Source organism: Megalobrama amblycephala, linkage group LG19 (genome assembly GCF_018812025.1).
Source record: "Megalobrama amblycephala isolate DHTTF-2021 linkage group LG19, ASM1881202v1, whole genome shotgun sequence".
NCBI classification, from domain to species: domain Eukaryota; kingdom Metazoa; phylum Chordata; class Actinopteri; order Cypriniformes; family Xenocyprididae; genus Megalobrama; species Megalobrama amblycephala.
In genome coordinates this window covers 33,646,974-33,664,158 of record NC_063062.1, presented here as the reverse complement: position 1 = coordinate 33,664,158, position 17,185 = coordinate 33,646,974, and the positions used below count along the sequence as shown (strand labels likewise).

Genomic DNA, 17,185 nt, shown 5'->3' with positions numbered 1-17,185 from the left:
TGAAATGGTTTTAAAGACAATGTGTTTAAGATGGATTACAAAATGTATAAAAGTTACTACTGTAGTGAATGTTTGATTTTTAGATGCTGCTCTTCCACAGATCTACAAATGGTAATCAGCATAATTAGTAACTTATTTCATTTGTATGATTAGTATTAGTAACCTATTTCACTTCAGTAACAAATGTTTTATTCCAATTCCAGTTTTACGAATGGTTTATTATTATTAAAAAAAAAAAAAAAAAAGTCAACTTGTGTCCAAATAATTTGGTAATCATGAACATCTTTGTGCACAGAAATCAATTTGCAGGATTTTACCAGGAAGTTTCCCTTAAACAAAATGAAACACCCTGTTCAAAGGAGGACTGATCCCCCTCAACTAAATCTAGTGCTTTACCTTAGAAAATATAGTAAAAAAAATTCTCCCAATGGAAAATAAAATAATGATTTCCAAGCTACTTTGTAATTAAGTACATGTGGTTTTATTTCCAAAAAAGGAAAAAAAGAGAAGAACAAGATAAATGGATTTGAACAATATACACTCAATCTCTAGTTTATTGGGTCCACCTAGCGAAAACGAATGCAGTGTTTTTAAACAGTTTTGCTTGGGCTGTTGCTTTAAACTGCATTCATTTTTTATCCAGGTGTTCCTAATACACTGTTAACAGTACAGCTGCTGTAGTTTTATGCACAAGAAAACTTTTACTTTTGCAACACAGTGCAACATTTGGGATTGATGACAGCAGACTAATTCTAGAGTTTAGTACAGCAGTTTGTTTTTTAGAGACATTACCTTCGGGCTAGGTTTCAGATCATCCAGCTCAAGGAAGATCTTTTGAAATGCCTCAAAGGTATTTTTCAGTTCTTTTGGGTAGCTGAGGTTGAGTGCGTATATCAGCCCCATTAGCAGTGCGCAGGCTCTGGGTACTTCCAGGTCTTCCTGGACTTCTGTTCCCTCAATCACAATTCTTGCTCTGGTTGGGTCAGATGTTGTGGCTCCTCTAGATATAATAATCTTCATCACTTCATTGGTATTATCCTCATCATTCTAAGTAGATCAGAATCAATGTCAGTGTTTTAAGTCAAGATATTTAAAAAAAAAAAACCCAGAATGACACAAAGTACAGTGTGTCTTACCAAGCACTCTTTAAAGAGATCTTCCTCTTTTTCTCTGAGATGCACCATTAAGGAACGGATAGCAGCCTCTCTCCTCCTTTCCAGAGAATAATCCTAAAAAAAGAAAAATAATGTTGAATTACTTAAGAGGATGGATTTTTATAAATACATCACTCTGAAAAAGAGAAAAGAAAGATGAAGTATAGGTGTTTCGATGGGCATTTTGGAAAAGTGGAAACATTTAGTGTGAAAAGCGTTGGTGACTTTTCTTCCACTTTCCAACAATACCACTTACAGTTGACCATGGAATATCTATCAGGGATGAAATTGTACAAAATGACTTATTGCAAAGGTTGCATCTTATCACAGTACCACCCTTGAATTCACGGAGCTCTTCAGAACGACCCATTCCAGACTGCATAGCTAGGTGCTTGATTTTATACACCTGTGGCAATTGGTCTGATTGAAACTGGTCTGAATTCAATAATTACAATAATTAAGAGATGTGTCCTAATGCTTTTGTCCATATAGTGTATATCCATTTAGTTCACCCAAAAATGTAATTTCTGTCATTAAGTACTCACTATCGTGTTGTTCCAAACCCGTAAGACATTCATTCATCTCCGGAACACAAATTAAGATTTAAGGTTTTTTTTATCCCTCATAATTATATATACATATATATATATATATATCCCTCGTATTACCATCATTCAAGGTCCAGAAAGGTATTAAAGACATAGTTAAAATAGTCAACGTGACTACAGTAGTTCAACCTTATTGTTATGTGTGCAAAAACAAAAACTACTTTGTGACTACTTTATTCAACAATTTCTTCTCTACCCTTTCACACTTGTACGTAGTTGAGGCAGTGAATGCAGTTCAGCACTTCCGGTTTATGTCCGAACGTTGGCTGACAAACACAGAAGCACTGAATTGTGTCAACTGCTTACGAGACTGACAGGGTAAAGAAGAAATTATTGAATTAAAGTCAGTATTTTGGTTTTGGTTTTGCACACTTAAAGTATTGTCATCACTTCATTACATTAAAGCTGCAGTCCTTAACTTTTTTTTGGTTAAAAAATGATCCAAAATCAATTTCTGAGCAAGTACATAACCAGCCAGTGTTCAAAACGATCTCCTTACCTTAGCCCAATTAGCCGCACTTCTCAGCACTCCTTAGGAGTTTTCCAAAATGGTTAGATGCATTAAAAAGCTGAGTTTCTAAGCTTTAAGATGATACATATTTTGCATTATTCCACATTGGAAAACAAACATGGATGGGTCCGGGAACATTGGATACACACTGCATCCCGAAAGATGAGAGACATGTTTTTAGCCAAGTACGTTAAATCATTCCGTGAGTAATATCTTGTGATCAACGCAATTATGTTGATTTCATTTTAATCATGAGAATCTACTTTAATGGTAAAGACATTTTAATGATTTATTGGGTAGAAATTGCTTAACGATTGTACATTCCAAGATTTTCTCAGTAAAGGTAAGTTAATGTGCCACCTCTTAGAAATGTGCCAATTAAAGACAGTTATATTATGCGTAAGCTTACCTTAAGAAGTCAAGGCCTGTTTCAATTCTTTAATATTTGCATTTGGTGAAATGTTGATATTCATGCTATTGTTAAAATTATTCTTCAGTTAAAAGCAAATTCAGTTTTGCAAGAAGTGCTGCTCTTCAACTCTTTGACAGACACCAATGTAGAAGAGGACATTTCCCACAAATTGATGGCATTCCACATTTATGCTTAACTCTAAGATGTCCGGAAGAAATAATTTCTTTAAAGGTCTCCACACTTTTAATATGGTATTGTATATGATTTATCTGTAGCCGTGTTTGAAATAATGCTTTTACAGACTTGAAACATGAAATTAATGTTTTGCTTTTCTCTCTTAGCATCACCCACATGATCCTCAACCCAATCACATGCACTGATACCCTTTTATTCTCTTCGCCTGATAAGGCAAAATGGGTATGTATGCATGTTTTTCTTCATAATAAATTTGTCCATTACTAGTCTAAAGTTGTACCATTTACTAGTCTAAAGTTGTCACCTGTATTGTTGTCATATTTAATCAGATTGTCCAAGATGCCATGGAAAAACAATCTGGTGGTGAGGAAGAAGACTAAGATTAGTCCAATAGAAGCTGTTGACAGACTTGTGCATTTCCATAAGGTAAAGCTCACAATACAGTTGCGATGTCATTGTGATTTTTGAAATGATTATGGTTGTAAATACCACAAATGGATGTAAATACCACTTTAATGCATCAAAAAGTTAATTAAGAGATCGTAAAACTAATCCATATGAATCAAGCAGTTTAGTCAAAATTTTCTGAAGAGACCTCTCTACACATTTTGTTTGTTTTGTTTGTTTACCTCTCTTACCTGACACACTTACCTGATATGAAGAACAGATTTAGACATTTATTCTTGTATAGACGTCAACTCACATATCAGTTGTGGTAAATGGAAGCTCAAGCATGTTCGCTTGACATGCAAAAACCAATGAGATTCATTCTCATGTTATGCAGCACAATTGAGCTTCTGCAAGAACTAATGAGGTTCATTCTTGTGTCTTGCGCAGCATTTTTGAGTGTCCGCAAGAACCAATGAAGTTCATTCTCATGATACGCAGCACCTTTGAGCTTCTGTGATAGCCAATGAGGTTTATTCTCAGGTGTATGGCAAGATGCCTACCATTCAATTAAGGCTGCCCCCACTCAACTCATCAAGAAAAGAGATAAAAAGGCCACAAGATGCCTCAACCATGGGAATTGAGAATCTGACATGCACTGACTTGTCTAATGTGTCTACCCTTCTTCCTAGGAAGCGACTGAGGGCCAAGCTGAGCCGACAGTCTTCTCACCAACATACAAAGAAGCTTCATCAAATTCACCTGCACACCCACGCTCACAAGAGGTACCCACAAAAGCCAAGGAGGATGCCACAGCCCTTTCACTGCCCTCCTTGCCCTTCACTATTGTAAATAAAGAGCTCTCTGGGCATTCAAGCATACCTCTGTGTCATGCCTCTTTCCTGCTTCACTACACTGGTGGAGAATGCAGGCAGCTTCCCCAAGGCACAAATACCCACCTGAATTGTCTGCCCACAACCCAGTCTGGCCAGTCTGATCCAGCCACATCTACTGAAGACTGAAAAGCCAGGACAGGCTGTCCTTCCCGTTACTTGTGTTCATAGAGACACTTGATATGTCCCTGGCAGGTGGGAGTGGTAAAGGACCTACCTGTCCCCCTGCTGTTAGGATAAGATTGGCCAGGTTTGGACCGATTGCTATAGCCTCGGCGGAACAGGCCAACACCCAAAGACGCCCTAGAAGAGCCTGCAGCCGGAGAGTGAGAGAAAGTGTAATTCCCAGAATGAGAACTTGTGTACTCTGATCTCTTCCAGCTGGTACAGATAAGACAACTGGAGGATGACCATTTGAAGCACTGTTGGGGGCAAGTTAGAGTGCTCAAAGGCAAAGAACACATGGTCCAGAATGGCCTCTTTATATCGTGACGATCAGACAAGGAGAGGAAAAGCATCTTCTGGTGGTCCCATGCACCAAAACAGAGCTGGTCATGGAGCTGGCCCACTCAAACCCAATGGCGGGGCACCTGGGGGCAGCCAACACTCTCCATCAACTCTGAGCCCTATTGTGGTAGTACCAAAAAAAGATGGGATCTTCCAATTTTGTAATGACTATCGGAAACTCAACAATGTGTCCACATTTGATGGTTACCCAATGGCCTAGGCAGACAAGCTGATTGAGCGATTGGAGAAGACTTTGGACCTTACAAAGGGCTATTGGCAGGTCCCCCTTACGGTTAAAGCTACCCTTTCATTATCAGTACTAGGTTCTACGTTTCGGGCTGTACAGGGCACTAGCAATGTTTCAATGCATGATGGACATCCTGTTGAGACCACATCAACAGTATGCTGCAGCCTACCTGGACAATGTTGTAATCCACTCAGAGGGCTGGAAAGAACATCTCAACCATGTCCGGAAGGTACGGTCCACCTTACGAAGAGCTGGACTCATGGCCAACCCTTGCAAATGCCACCTAGGAATAACAGAGGCATGATATTCCGCATTGGGAAGGTTTTGGTGTTAACCCAGGAAGAAAAAATAAGTGTGGTCAAGAACCTCCCATGACCCCTCACCAAATTACATGTGTGTGCCTTCCTGGGGTTGGCAGGATATTCCTGATGTTTTATCCCCAATTTCTCCTCATTAGCTAGCTCTCTGACAGACCTGACCAAAAAGGGCCACCCTGAGAAAGTCTCTTGGACCAAGGAGACAGAGAAGGCCTTCCAGAAATTGAAGGCAGTACTGACAACCCAGTCTGTGCTTCATGTACCCAACTTCACAGTGCCCTTTAGGTGCAGGATCGACAAATTCTGTGATAGTGGACAAGGATCTCATTTGTTTTGCAGGAACCAGCTCCTTGAGTGCTGTCGATGAACTCTTCGAAGTCCACTGTGTTCAGACTGTTGTATAAGGAAGTCCTTGTCAACTTCTTTACCTTCCTGCAGGCTGCAGTCTACAACATCGATTTTGGTCTTACCAGTGAGTCTCCCAGAGTAAAGGAGCTGCATGCAAAGCTTTTAAAACAGGTTACATTTGAAAGTGTTTCTGTTGTCAAATTTTGCATGCAAACAGCCAGTCTTTGAAATCTCATTGAAGAGTCAATGCAGTTTATATCCTTTGTTAAAACTTAAGTTATGTGCACAAGGTGGCTGTAGTCAGCAGTTCTGTACAATTTATGTTTTTTTTTTTCTTCTAATTTTAAATAGATGGGACAGAATATAGACCTGATTATATGCAATGAAATTGATTTTTTTTTTTTTTTCCTTAACAGCACTGTGTATTTTATCTTTGTCAAATTTTTGACAGAACATTTTTCAGAGCATCATGTATTTAAAGTACAAAGATAATGTAAATTGAGAGAACTTGTAACAGCCAACATTCTGACCATAATTTATGTTGGTTTAATTGGTACTTCTAAGACATGTTGTTGAAAATAAAAGTTCAAACTGATACATCGTGTTGACTTATTTATCTGATTGCACACATCAAACACACATTTTAGTCAAACAGAATGCAGATTACATTAAATTCCCCCGATCAGGGTTTGTATGAACACTTACACTATATTATTGTTGAAAAAAAACTTTCTTGGTGTTAAGCTATTGACACACTTAGAGCCCGTTCACACGGAGATGTGTTTAGATGTATACATAAAAATTTTGTATCGTATCGGCGTTTCATCTAGACAGATCCAGTGTTTTGGGAGCCTGAAACTGCTATTTTTTTGAAACCGGGTCCCAGAGTGGATAAATCTGAAAACAACACCATTGAATTTTCGTGTACAGCCAATCCGTATATTTTGTAAAACAATGATGTCATCACCACACGTCTCAACTCTAGTCAGACACAGCTACGTAACGTAACAGCAACAACAACAACGGCTGACTATATGCTTGTGTCAGAAGCTACTGAACCTATTAGCTTTACTAAAGTAAGGCTTTATTACTAAGCTTAACTAAATTTTGTATACAGCATGCAAGGTTTATGTGAATGCTCCAAGTCTTATTCTCTGTTTTTAGTCTAGCTCTGTGGTAGAATTACAGTGTACTACATCGTTTTGAGTCTGTTTCAGTGGTTTTGTGTGTACGCAGATATTTTTTATGTGTGGATGTGGCCCTAGTGTAGTTTCAACACTAACTTGGTGTAAATGGAGCTTGTGAGGGAAAAAAACAAAAAACACTAATGGTGTTAATGATGAACAGTAACAGTGCTTTTTTTTTAACTATGCAAGTTAAACTCAATTTAGTGTGGACCTATATAAACAAAGAAAAATTGTTAATTTTCACAATTTTTGGGTGAATTATACCTTATGACTACAGTAAGCCGAGTCTTGGATAAAACTAACTTTATATTGTGAATCATAAAGCATTTTAATTCATGATTAATATTGCATTGCATAATGTGTGCTTATACAAACTGACAACCACAAGTAAATGGCATTCATATGTTTAATATGGACTAAAAATGTTTGTTTGCACTTTCAAGTAGGCTATATTTACATAGGCCTACAACTAACCTGACAGTCGAGTCATTTATACAGGTTTTGTAATGAAAACTAGTCTACAATTAAGAAACCCTTAGAAAACAGTAAACATTGAGTTTACATGCGATTCATTTAAAATAATTTATTATTCCAATATCCAAATATGATACTAAATCCCACAGAAAAAAAAGGGTTTCTATTTGTAACATGCTGTCTTTGAATTATAAACAAGACAAACATTCGCTGAATAAAGGTTAGCCAATACAAACATATTTATAGAAATCAGTTGACAATGAATAGGAAGGACCAATAAGAGCAAAACGAATCGAGTATTCAAGAATATCAAAAAGTTAGTCCGACATATACCGAGGGGTTGTGTTAACTAAAGCGTCCGTCATTTAACGAATCACAGGTGGATAATTAAAAATGTTTTCTGACAAAAACATAACAAGCAAGAACAAATTTTAAACCAAGCACGGCAATTTTCATTTTACCTCTCTGTGTGCGTGCGCGCGTTTGTGTTTATGAGAGCTCGCGCAGCTTTGAGACAAGTTCAGACAACGGTAATGTAACGGTAAAGTAACTAATGTGCTAGTTTTCATACAAAATACGTAGGCTATGTAACATAATTAGGTACTTTAGTTAGTATTAACACAATAACGCAACATGTAGGCCTAGGCTACGTTTCTCAACACTGAGAATAAATAAATAAATGCCTGTTTCTCCAGACTCGCGCTTGTCAGTCAGTCACACATCACAACATTTAATAATCACTAAGCCATATCGCGATTTCAATTTTATTTAGATTTGTTGTTCAACATTACTTGAGCATTTTATACCTGTTTACCTTAAGGCAGATGTACCGTGACTAGTACTGTCCTCGCTTGAGAATTCAGTCACTGAGACGACGGGAGTGAATGAGGATTGAGCGGGATTTTGTGTAGCTGTCGATTTGCAGTGTCTTTTTATTGATAGGCCATACGCATTTGTCAATCATCCCCGCTTGCTATTTGGGGAAATTAACCCAGTGTTATGATTGGTCAAACTCTTTCTTTTGCTGGATTTGAGTACTACGCGTGTACGGAGGAGTCACCGGGTTTTTGCGTAGTATAGAGTGATAAATCGCATCAGCGTACTTTGAGGTCAAAATGCGTACCCGCTACACAAAATGCGTACATGTTGGCAGGTCTGTAATATATAGATTGAACAAAGTATCGTTACAACCCTACCATATAACAAATCTCAACTATTTGATCATTAAAGGTGCCGTAGAACGTCTTTTTAAAAGATGTAATATAAGTCTAAGGTGTCCCCTGAATGTGTCTGTGAAGTTTCAGCTCAAAATACCTTTCATTCATTCATATTCATATTCATTTTTTTAACTGCCTATTTTGGGGCATCATTAAATATACACCTGCGGCCCCTTTAAATCTCGTGCTCCCCGCCCCCGGAGCTCGAGCTTGCCTTAAACAGCATAAACAAAGTTCACACAGCTAATATAACCCTCAAAATGTATCTTTACAAAGTGTTTGTCATGCAGCATGTATAATCGCGTAAGTACAGTGTTTATTTGAATGTTTACATTTGATTCTGAATGAGTTTGATAGTGCTCCGTGGCTAAAGCTAACATTACACACTGCTGGAGAGATTTATAAAGAGTGAAGTTGTGTTTATGAATTATACAGACTGCAAGTGTTTAATAATTAAAATAACGACAGTCTTGTCTCCGTGAATACAGTAAGAAACGATGGTAACTTTAACCACATTTAACAGTACATTAGCAACATGCTAACGACACATTTAAAAAGACAATTTACAAATATCACTAAAAATATCATGTTATCATGGATCATGTCAGTTATTATTGCTCCATCTGCCATTTTTCGCTATTGCTCTTGCTTGCTTACCTAGTCTGATGATTCAGCTGTGCACAGATCCAGACGTTAATACTGGCTGCCCTTGTCTAACGCCTTGAACATGGGCTGGCATATGCAAATATTGGGGGCGTACATATTAATGATCCTGACTGTTGCGTCACAGTCTGTGTTATGTTGAGATTCGCCTGTTCTTCTGAGGTCTTTTGCACAAATCAAATTTACATAAGAAGGAGGAAACAATGGAGTTTGAGACTCACTGTATGTCATTTCCATGTACTGAACTCTATTTAACTATGCCGAGGTAAATTCAATTTTCAATTCTAGGCAACTTTAACATTATCACCAAATGTAAACCATCATATGTTATACATTTATGAACTGAACTGAACTGACTTGAGCTGAATAATGACACTAGGCAGAATTTGCTTCTGTTATTTTCCTGGTTATGACTGTGAAGCTGCTTTGAAACAATCTGTACTATGTAAAGCACTCTATCTCTATAAATAAAAGTTGACTTGACACTTATTCATACCTCTAGCAGCATGTTCCTTATACGATGAATATTCATTTTTGCAGGTCCTCTTCTTGTCAACACCAAGGACGTTATTTTCGGGAAGTACTGGTCTAGTTTTGCCATAAACATGGCCTCCAGGTTAACAGTGGTGATCCTTGTGAATTCTTCGTTTATCTACAGAAAACAAAGCACAAATAAAAAAGGCACAATTTGTTAATGTAGAAATTTGACTTTAATATAGCACATACTGTAAACAATTTTATTAAAAATATATTTACCTGATCTGCACAGAAAAGAGCAGGCCATCTGTCTTTTAACTCAATGACTGATGGTGCGTGACTGACAACTTCCTGCCTGCGAATGGAGAATGTCTTTGCCATCTTCTCACTGATGATCTGATAATTGTTCCTCATCTTTACTTCATTAAGGAGCTCCAACCGTTCAAGCTCCAAGCTTTCTTCGGTTTCTCCTTGTGGGTGAGGCGGCAAAAAGTTCACCTCTGCCTTTCTTGGCTTTTTAATATTCTTCGCTGGTGCTTTTTCATGTGCTCGCTTCTTTTTGAGAGAGTTCACATCGAGCTCAGGGCACCCAAGATTTCTCAGTTTCGATCTATAGTTGCCCATTTTATACTTTAGTCTTTGTCGCCATCCGTAGCATCCATTATATGAGCCCGGCTCTTTAAGGCAAGGATGTTTCTGAATCAGCGCCTCGGCGACATCAGACAACTGTGCGCTTGTTGGATAGGCCACATACTGAAAGATGCTTTCGGCCAGTTTCTCCAGGATGTCTGGAAGGATTGAGGTGAAGTTGAGTTGAAATCCGTCCTTCTTGAAAGCTTCATTTCCTGAAGCAAGCACGAGCTCTGTATCATAGGCAAAGCGAGGTACTGGGAACACAGTAGGCCATCGCTGTGAACGTTGAGTCTTGTGTTCAGGTGACGAAAGAATCGATGTATCCAGTGATCCAGGAGAGGAACTGCTGTTTGAAGGAAGGATGGAGGTCACTGAAGTGTAGACCGAGGATGCTGAGGTCTGGATGGAGGTCTTTGACGCACTTTTAATGGAATTATCCACATTGGTAAAAGTCAGTGTGAGTGTAGGAGGTTCAACAATGTGAATCACTTTAATTGTGTCCTTGTCCTTGATTTCGCTTGTTGAGGTAAGAGAGAAATATTCCTCTCCGAAATCAGGATCCTTATAATGCAAAGTAAAGTTCCCAGCAAGGCCAAATGTCTTTCTCACAATATACTCAAGTTCATTTACACTGCCAGGGATTCCATGAGGCAAGTCCAGTTTGCGAATGTCATGGTCCTGGAGAATGATACGAAGTTTGGCCGGATGAGACACTGGCGCAACTGTAAGAAAAACCACATCACTTGAGTTTGAGTTACAGCACTATACGTCCAGACACATCCCTTATATGTGCAATATCAGAGGGGTTGTGCGGAACTGCCATCAGACCAATTCAAACCAGCCACAAGTCTATCAGTGTCTGCCATTATGTCGACTCAAAAGCGCATCATTGGTAATTATCCATACGGAAATATTTTGTAATGCTTTTTAAATTGTTAAAGGATTAGTTCAGTTCAGAATTAAAATTTCCTGATAATTTACTCACCTCCATGTCATCCAAGATGTTCATGTCTTTCTTTCTTCAGTCGAAAAGAAATGAAGGTTTTTGAGGAAAACATTCCAGGATTTTTCTCCATATAGTGGACTTCACTGGGGTTCAACGGGTTGAAGGTCCAAATGTCAGTTTCACTGCAGCTTCAAAGAGCTCTACATGATCCCAGACGAGGAATAAGAGTCTTATCTAGAGAAACCATCCGTCATTTTCTACAAAAAATGAAACCACAAATGCTCGTCTTGCACTGCTCTGTGATGCTCCACGCATTATGTAATCATGTTGGAAAGGTCATGCGTGACGTTGGCGGAAGTATCGATCCAGTGTTTACAAAGCGAACGTGCAAAGATTAAGTCAAACACTCTTTACAAAAAAAGGTAAAACGATGTTGGAGGATTTTGAAGTTGGAGAAAATGAGATGAAGTTTTTCACCCTACCGCGGTACTTCCTCCTACATCACACGCGACCTTTCCAACATGATTACATAATGCTTGGAGCATTGTAGAGCAGTTCAAGACGAGCATTTGTGGTTAAAAAGTATATCATTTTTTTTTTTTTTTTAGAAAATGGCCAATGGTTTCTCTAGATAAGACTCTTATTCCTCGTCTGGGATCATGTAGAGCTCTTTGAAGCTGCACTGAAACTGACATTTGGACCTTCAACCCGTTGAACCCCAGTGAAGTCCACTATATGGAGAAAAATCCTGGAATGTTTTCCTCAAAAACCTTCATTTCTTTTCAACTGAAGAAAGAAAGACATGAACACCTTGGATGACATGGAGGTGAGTAAATTATCAGGAAATTTTCATTCTGAAGTGAACTAATCCTTTAAGATGAGCAGGCACAAGTGTTCAAAAGCACTGCATACACTACAGATATTTTTTATTTTAAATCATATATACACAGATATATATTTCATAAATTACATGAGTGGCATATTTAAATGTGAGTTTAAATTCATTCTGTTTACTTTATCACATCGTTCACACCAGTAAACGAGTGTGTAGATAGTGCACACATATTTATGCAAAGTTTTTTTATACAACCTTTTATGTGCATGGAAACTTGCATATGCACTTTTCAGTTCCCATTTGTACATCAGGCCCTCTTTATCACTTTTGTTCGATTAAGCAGAAACTACACTAATGCAAAACTTTGCTTATAAGCTCATAGTCTGACAAAAAATATTTAGGACATTAAAACAGCAAATGCCAAGAGGAGGGAAGCCTTTTGGGCAGCTTTGATGTTTAAAAAAAAAAAAAAAAACAAGTTTTTAAATGTAATTAAAACTACAAAGAATGATAAATACCTGTTGCTTAAAGCAACATGGTCTTTTATAAAAAAAAAAAAAAAAAAAAAAAGCAATGACAAAAATTTTTGACAACATCTCACTGTCTCTGAAGCTCATATTTACAACTACTACTCACATGACTTTACAAAAATAATTTTTTGGAAGCCAGCTTAATTGACGATATTTGCGAGCACCATATCTTTGCATGCTTTTTGAACTGTTTTCGTATGTAGTGCAATTCTCAAATGGCTGTATTATCGTATACCGTGTCTTTTTCAGCAACTGTGACTATACGGCGCTCAAGAGAATAGAAGTTCAACTTTTAAAATAATGTATTTGTAGATCTGTGTCTTGTGTTTCTAACTGCAAAAACATCTTCTGTGTGAATGGCCGCTATTCTGTTTTGCCGCAATGATAGTTTGGCAGGTCTTGCAAATATGATACATCTGTCTCTACTGTATCCAAAATATTACCAAATCATGGATGTTGGTTTTGTGGCAAAGTCCTTATCCTGCCCTGAATTCACCTTCCCGTTTCTGTGCTTTCTTCTGTGCTCTGTTCTCGCACTAGATTTTTACACTGAGGGCCGGTTCACAGAAAACATGTTTGCGCTGTTAAAAATGCAAGATGCAGGTCAGTAGAACGACAAAAAGCACAAACGCTTGAGGCGTTTCTTTAAAAATTCAACTTCTTTTAACTTGAGCGCCGTGACGCAGTTCTGTGCGTCTTAATTTGTGTTCTGAAGATGAACAAAGGTCTTACAGATTTGTAATGACGTGAGGGTGAGTAATTAATGACAGAATTAGCATTTTTGGGTGAACTAACCCTTTAATCATGTGCTGAAGAATCGATACTGAAGCAGCTGTATCAATACTCGTATCAGGAAGGAGTGTGTGACGATACACTGTCATATCGATATAACGAACACAGCCTGTGTGACTTTTAAATAATCATTCATCTGTGTAAAGATCAACTTTAGTAAAGGTCAAATAACTAACCTGTTTGTTGCTCAGTATCTTCATGTTTAACTCCGACTGCTTCAATCCCCATGTCTTCACTCTCCTCTTTAATAAACGACATCTTTGTAACGTGGATCTCAGCTGAACCAGGAGTTTTCCTGTGTTTGAACAATTTGTCATGTTTAAGTGCATTAAAAAATATATCCCTAAAAATTCAAGTGTAAAATGGATTTTTTTTTTTATATTTACAACACATTATATATAGTTAAACAATAACATATGACATGTGAGAGTGCAACATTACTAATTCTCAATCATCACTTAATTAATCATCTCATTAACACTACTCAGTGTTCATCTGTGTGCACACTACAAAAGTGAAGTGGTGTTGAATCTACTGGTCACTATTTGAGTAAGTGCAGTGTCTAAAAAAATAAGTAAGCTAAAAAATGTGTACTAGTAGCATGAAAATATTAAGTTTGTGATAGAAAAGCACCTGGAAGTGGTGAATATATAAAACATTTTGTCTTTTAATAAGATTTCCACACTAATAAGTGAGCATGAACATGGCGTACTCCATGATTGCCAACAACAAACTACTATAACGTGTAATTATGACTTCAGATGCGGAAAGCAGAGCATTTCTGACAGCACTGACTCTTTTAGACGATACTTCATTGATTCTAACTTTCCTGACTAGACAGACACTCTCAAAAACACTTAAAACCAGATTTCAAATTAATACAAGAGTAACACAGAATACGAACTTAGTTATTTACGAATTATATTTAGTATCTAAAGACTTGTAGAATACGTTTAACAGATTGAACTTTCATGAAAACACTTTCATTTAGTTTATAAAATATGTAATTGATGTTTGTGTCGCTCTGCGCGTGCAGTGATTCGATCGACTCGAAACAGTGAATCGTTTAGAAACTGCGAAGCAACTGATTCAATTGACTCGGAGTTTAGAAAAGCTCCGTTTCTCCATCACAACATACCGAGACCGATTTCGTGTTTACCATAAACTGATGCACGATATAGGGCGCGAAATGAGAGGCAGCATTTCTGTTACTGACGTGTGGATGTGCTTTACTCACATGAACAACGCTCATTAATGTTAGATAAAGCATTGCGATGTTATATTCATTAACAGTTAATTTATTTGCATATATTGCATAAGCTATTAAATAGACTTTGTATCGATGTAAACACTTAAAACGCATGCAAACACAAACCTTTCTTCAGCCAAATCACAGACTGAGGAGCGTGGCGCATACTTATGATGTCATATCACCGCGCCATAATAAAAGTCTCGTTCACACGTTAAACTCACAAACGTGCGTTAAAATTTACATACCCAAAAAGCACATACATACATTTATTAAATGAAACGAGCTGATTTCACTCAAATATAACTGAAAGTTCACTGCACTTAATAGAAAAAAGTTATGGGAACTCAACTTACGTTAAGCAGAACTCAAACTGAACCAGTTACAGCAGATTTTTGCTCCAGCATGCTTGATTCTTCTTTGTTTCTTAACGGCAGCAGGCAACCAATATAATAGGAGCATTACTGCCACCTTCTGCCCAGGAGTGTAGAACAGAGTTATATTCTATAGCCCTGTCTCCCTGATACAATATAAAATATATTTACTATTTATTTCACTTAAAGATGTAATTCAATAACACATTATGTTTTGGTTCACAAATTATTTAAAACAAAAACAAAAGCAAAAACTTTTTAAAAAATATATATGTATTAGAGAAAAGTCCTGCTTTTCATTCAATCGCTTCTTTTACACTTGTTATTGATTATGGGATGTAGTGTATCAGCTCCCTCTTATCTTCTTACCTCTCTGGATGATTTGTACCATGGTGCTTTGAGATTTATAACTGATAGTTAATTTGTAAGTTTGAACCAAAACAGGATTAATTTAAAATAGCCTACAGATTTAAAAGATGACTGATTTTTAACTGATTATTACCACACACAAAAAAAAAAAAAAGAAGAAAAGACATAATATCAGCTGGTTGGTATAGTGGAAATCTCTGAACATGTCTTGTGTGTGTAACTGAAAATATCCCTTATCAGAAAATCTGTCTTTAACATAAATTTGGGTTCAGAATCTTGATTATATGAACATCAGAATAAAAACACCTACTGATGGAAATGGTGGCAAGTATACAGTGTGTACTGTACAGTATTCAGTATAGTGAACATTCATGCATACTAGAGAAAAGCAGATTCCAGATGACCATTGATGTTCATTGAATGCATAACTTGTCATTTTTATGTCATAGAGCCATATATTATTGTCATTTGGACACAGATTTGATGTCAGAGGAAGGATGTGCTCCTCCAGCTGAATCAGATCATCATATTCAAAACACAGTCATTGGTCGCCAACTACTGGTGTAATTATATAATACAGGGATTCCCAAAGTGTGGTGCGCGCACCCCCAGGGGTACGCGAGCTGCCACCAGGGGGTGCACGAGAGGAAAAAAGTAATGGCGGTCTGTTTTTTTAAGTGGAATTTTTCCATACAATAAAAAAACATGAACAGTAAACATTTCCTTTGTAATCGCTTTTATTTTAAATAAAAAAATATAATTAATTAGTTTTTGATAAAAACTTAGAAGAAGGCAGCTGCTGTCTTCTATGCACTGCTCTTCTTGTATGCACTGCAGGCTCATTTCATTCATTCCATATATATATTATAAATATGCTTAACTGGCTGAAATCAGGGAAACTGTCAAGTGGGACATCTTATGATAAAGTTGTTAGTCATGAAGGAGGAGAGGGACCAAGAGAGAGTGAGGATTTGGAGGCAACAGAGATGGAGAGAATAGAGAAAGAAAATGAGCGGGAGTCAGAAGATGCGCCGGAGGAAACCGAAGAGGAGGGAAGGATATGGCAAAAAAGAGGTGATGAGGGTGAACACCAGACGGGAAAAAAAAGAAGGAAATATGATGACAATTATCTGGGTCTGGGCTTGGATCGGCGATACAGATTGCCCGAAGCCTCAGTGCGTGTTGTGCAGTGAAGTTCTAGCAAACAGCTGTCTGAAGCCGTCTTATCTCCGTCGTCACCTGCACACGAAACATGGCAATTTAAGTCAAAAGCCGCTTACATTTTTTAAAGCAAAGTTGGAGGAGTTGCAGAAAAGCCAAAAAAAATGCAGTTTCATTCATGCGTTGGGTCTACGAAAGACGCATTACGGGCTTCATATCTGCTCAGTTACAGAATAGGGAGAAAGGGGCTGCCGCACACAATTGCCGAAGACGTGTGTTTGCCAGCGGCCAAAGAGATGGTGGAGTGTATGATTGGAGAGAAAGAGGCAAAAAAGTTGGACATGATTCCTGTGTCCAATAACACCGTGTCGCGCCACATTGATGCCATGTCTGAAGACAGCCGTGTGAAGAAAAGTGAGTTTTACTCTCTGCAAGTAGATGAGTCTACAGATGTTGCAAATCTGGCCAATCTTCTTCTGTATGTCCGTTACCTTTTTGAAGGAACGGTACAAGAAGATTTTTTTGTTCTGTCGGCCCCTTGCTACCCGAACAACATTACAAGAAATCTTCAGTTTAATTGATGAGGACCAATGGGATTGACTTGGAGCACTGTGTGGGAATTTGCACAGACGGGGCAAAATCAATGACGGGGAAACACACGGGGCTTATAGCTCATATTAGGAGAGTCTGCCCATCCAT

The 17,185-nt window shown here is 37.8% G+C and overlaps 1 protein-coding gene across 3 annotated transcripts; it reads right to left on the bottom strand.

Annotated features, from left to right (window-relative positions):
- Positions 1–458: 458 nt before the first annotated feature.
- Positions 459–15,077, bottom strand: si:ch211-166e11.5 (sterile alpha motif domain-containing protein 3). Of its 3 annotated transcripts, none has more exons than XM_048168799.1 (6): positions 14,939–15,077; positions 13,510–13,628; positions 9,877–10,952; positions 9,617–9,772; positions 1,137–1,229; positions 459–1,047 (listed from the first exon to the last, which is right to left on the bottom strand). In XM_048168799.1, exons 2-6 carry the CDS (start codon positions 13,589–13,591, stop codon positions 760–762), a joined length of 1,695 nt encoding a protein of 564 aa, XP_048024756.1. In that variant the 5' UTR covers positions 13,592–13,628; positions 14,939–15,077; the 3' UTR covers positions 459–759. The 3 variants fall into 3 exon arrangements, with proteins under 3 accessions (XP_048024756.1, XP_048024757.1, XP_048024755.1); XM_048168800.1 differs by lacking the exon at positions 14,939–15,077 and adding an exon at positions 14,709–14,801; XM_048168798.1 differs by lacking the exon at positions 14,939–15,077 and adding an exon at positions 13,967–14,482.
- Positions 15,078–17,185: the final 2,108 nt, after the last annotated feature.

What these genes read in the sequence shown, in the direction of transcription:
- si:ch211-166e11.5 (XM_048168798.1), bottom strand. Translation starts at nt 13,992, where the DNA reads ATGTTTTATATATTCACCACTTCCAG. An exon ending in TATATATTCACCACTTCCAG is followed by an intron (nt 13,629 to 13,966) that starts GTGCTTTTCTAT and finishes GTTCAAACACAG; the next exon opens with GAAAACTCCTGGTTCAGCTG. An exon ending in ATCTCTTTAAAGAGTGCTTG is followed by an intron (nt 1,048 to 1,136) that starts GTAAGACACACT and finishes TGATCTACTTAG; the next exon opens with AATGATGAGGATAATACCAA.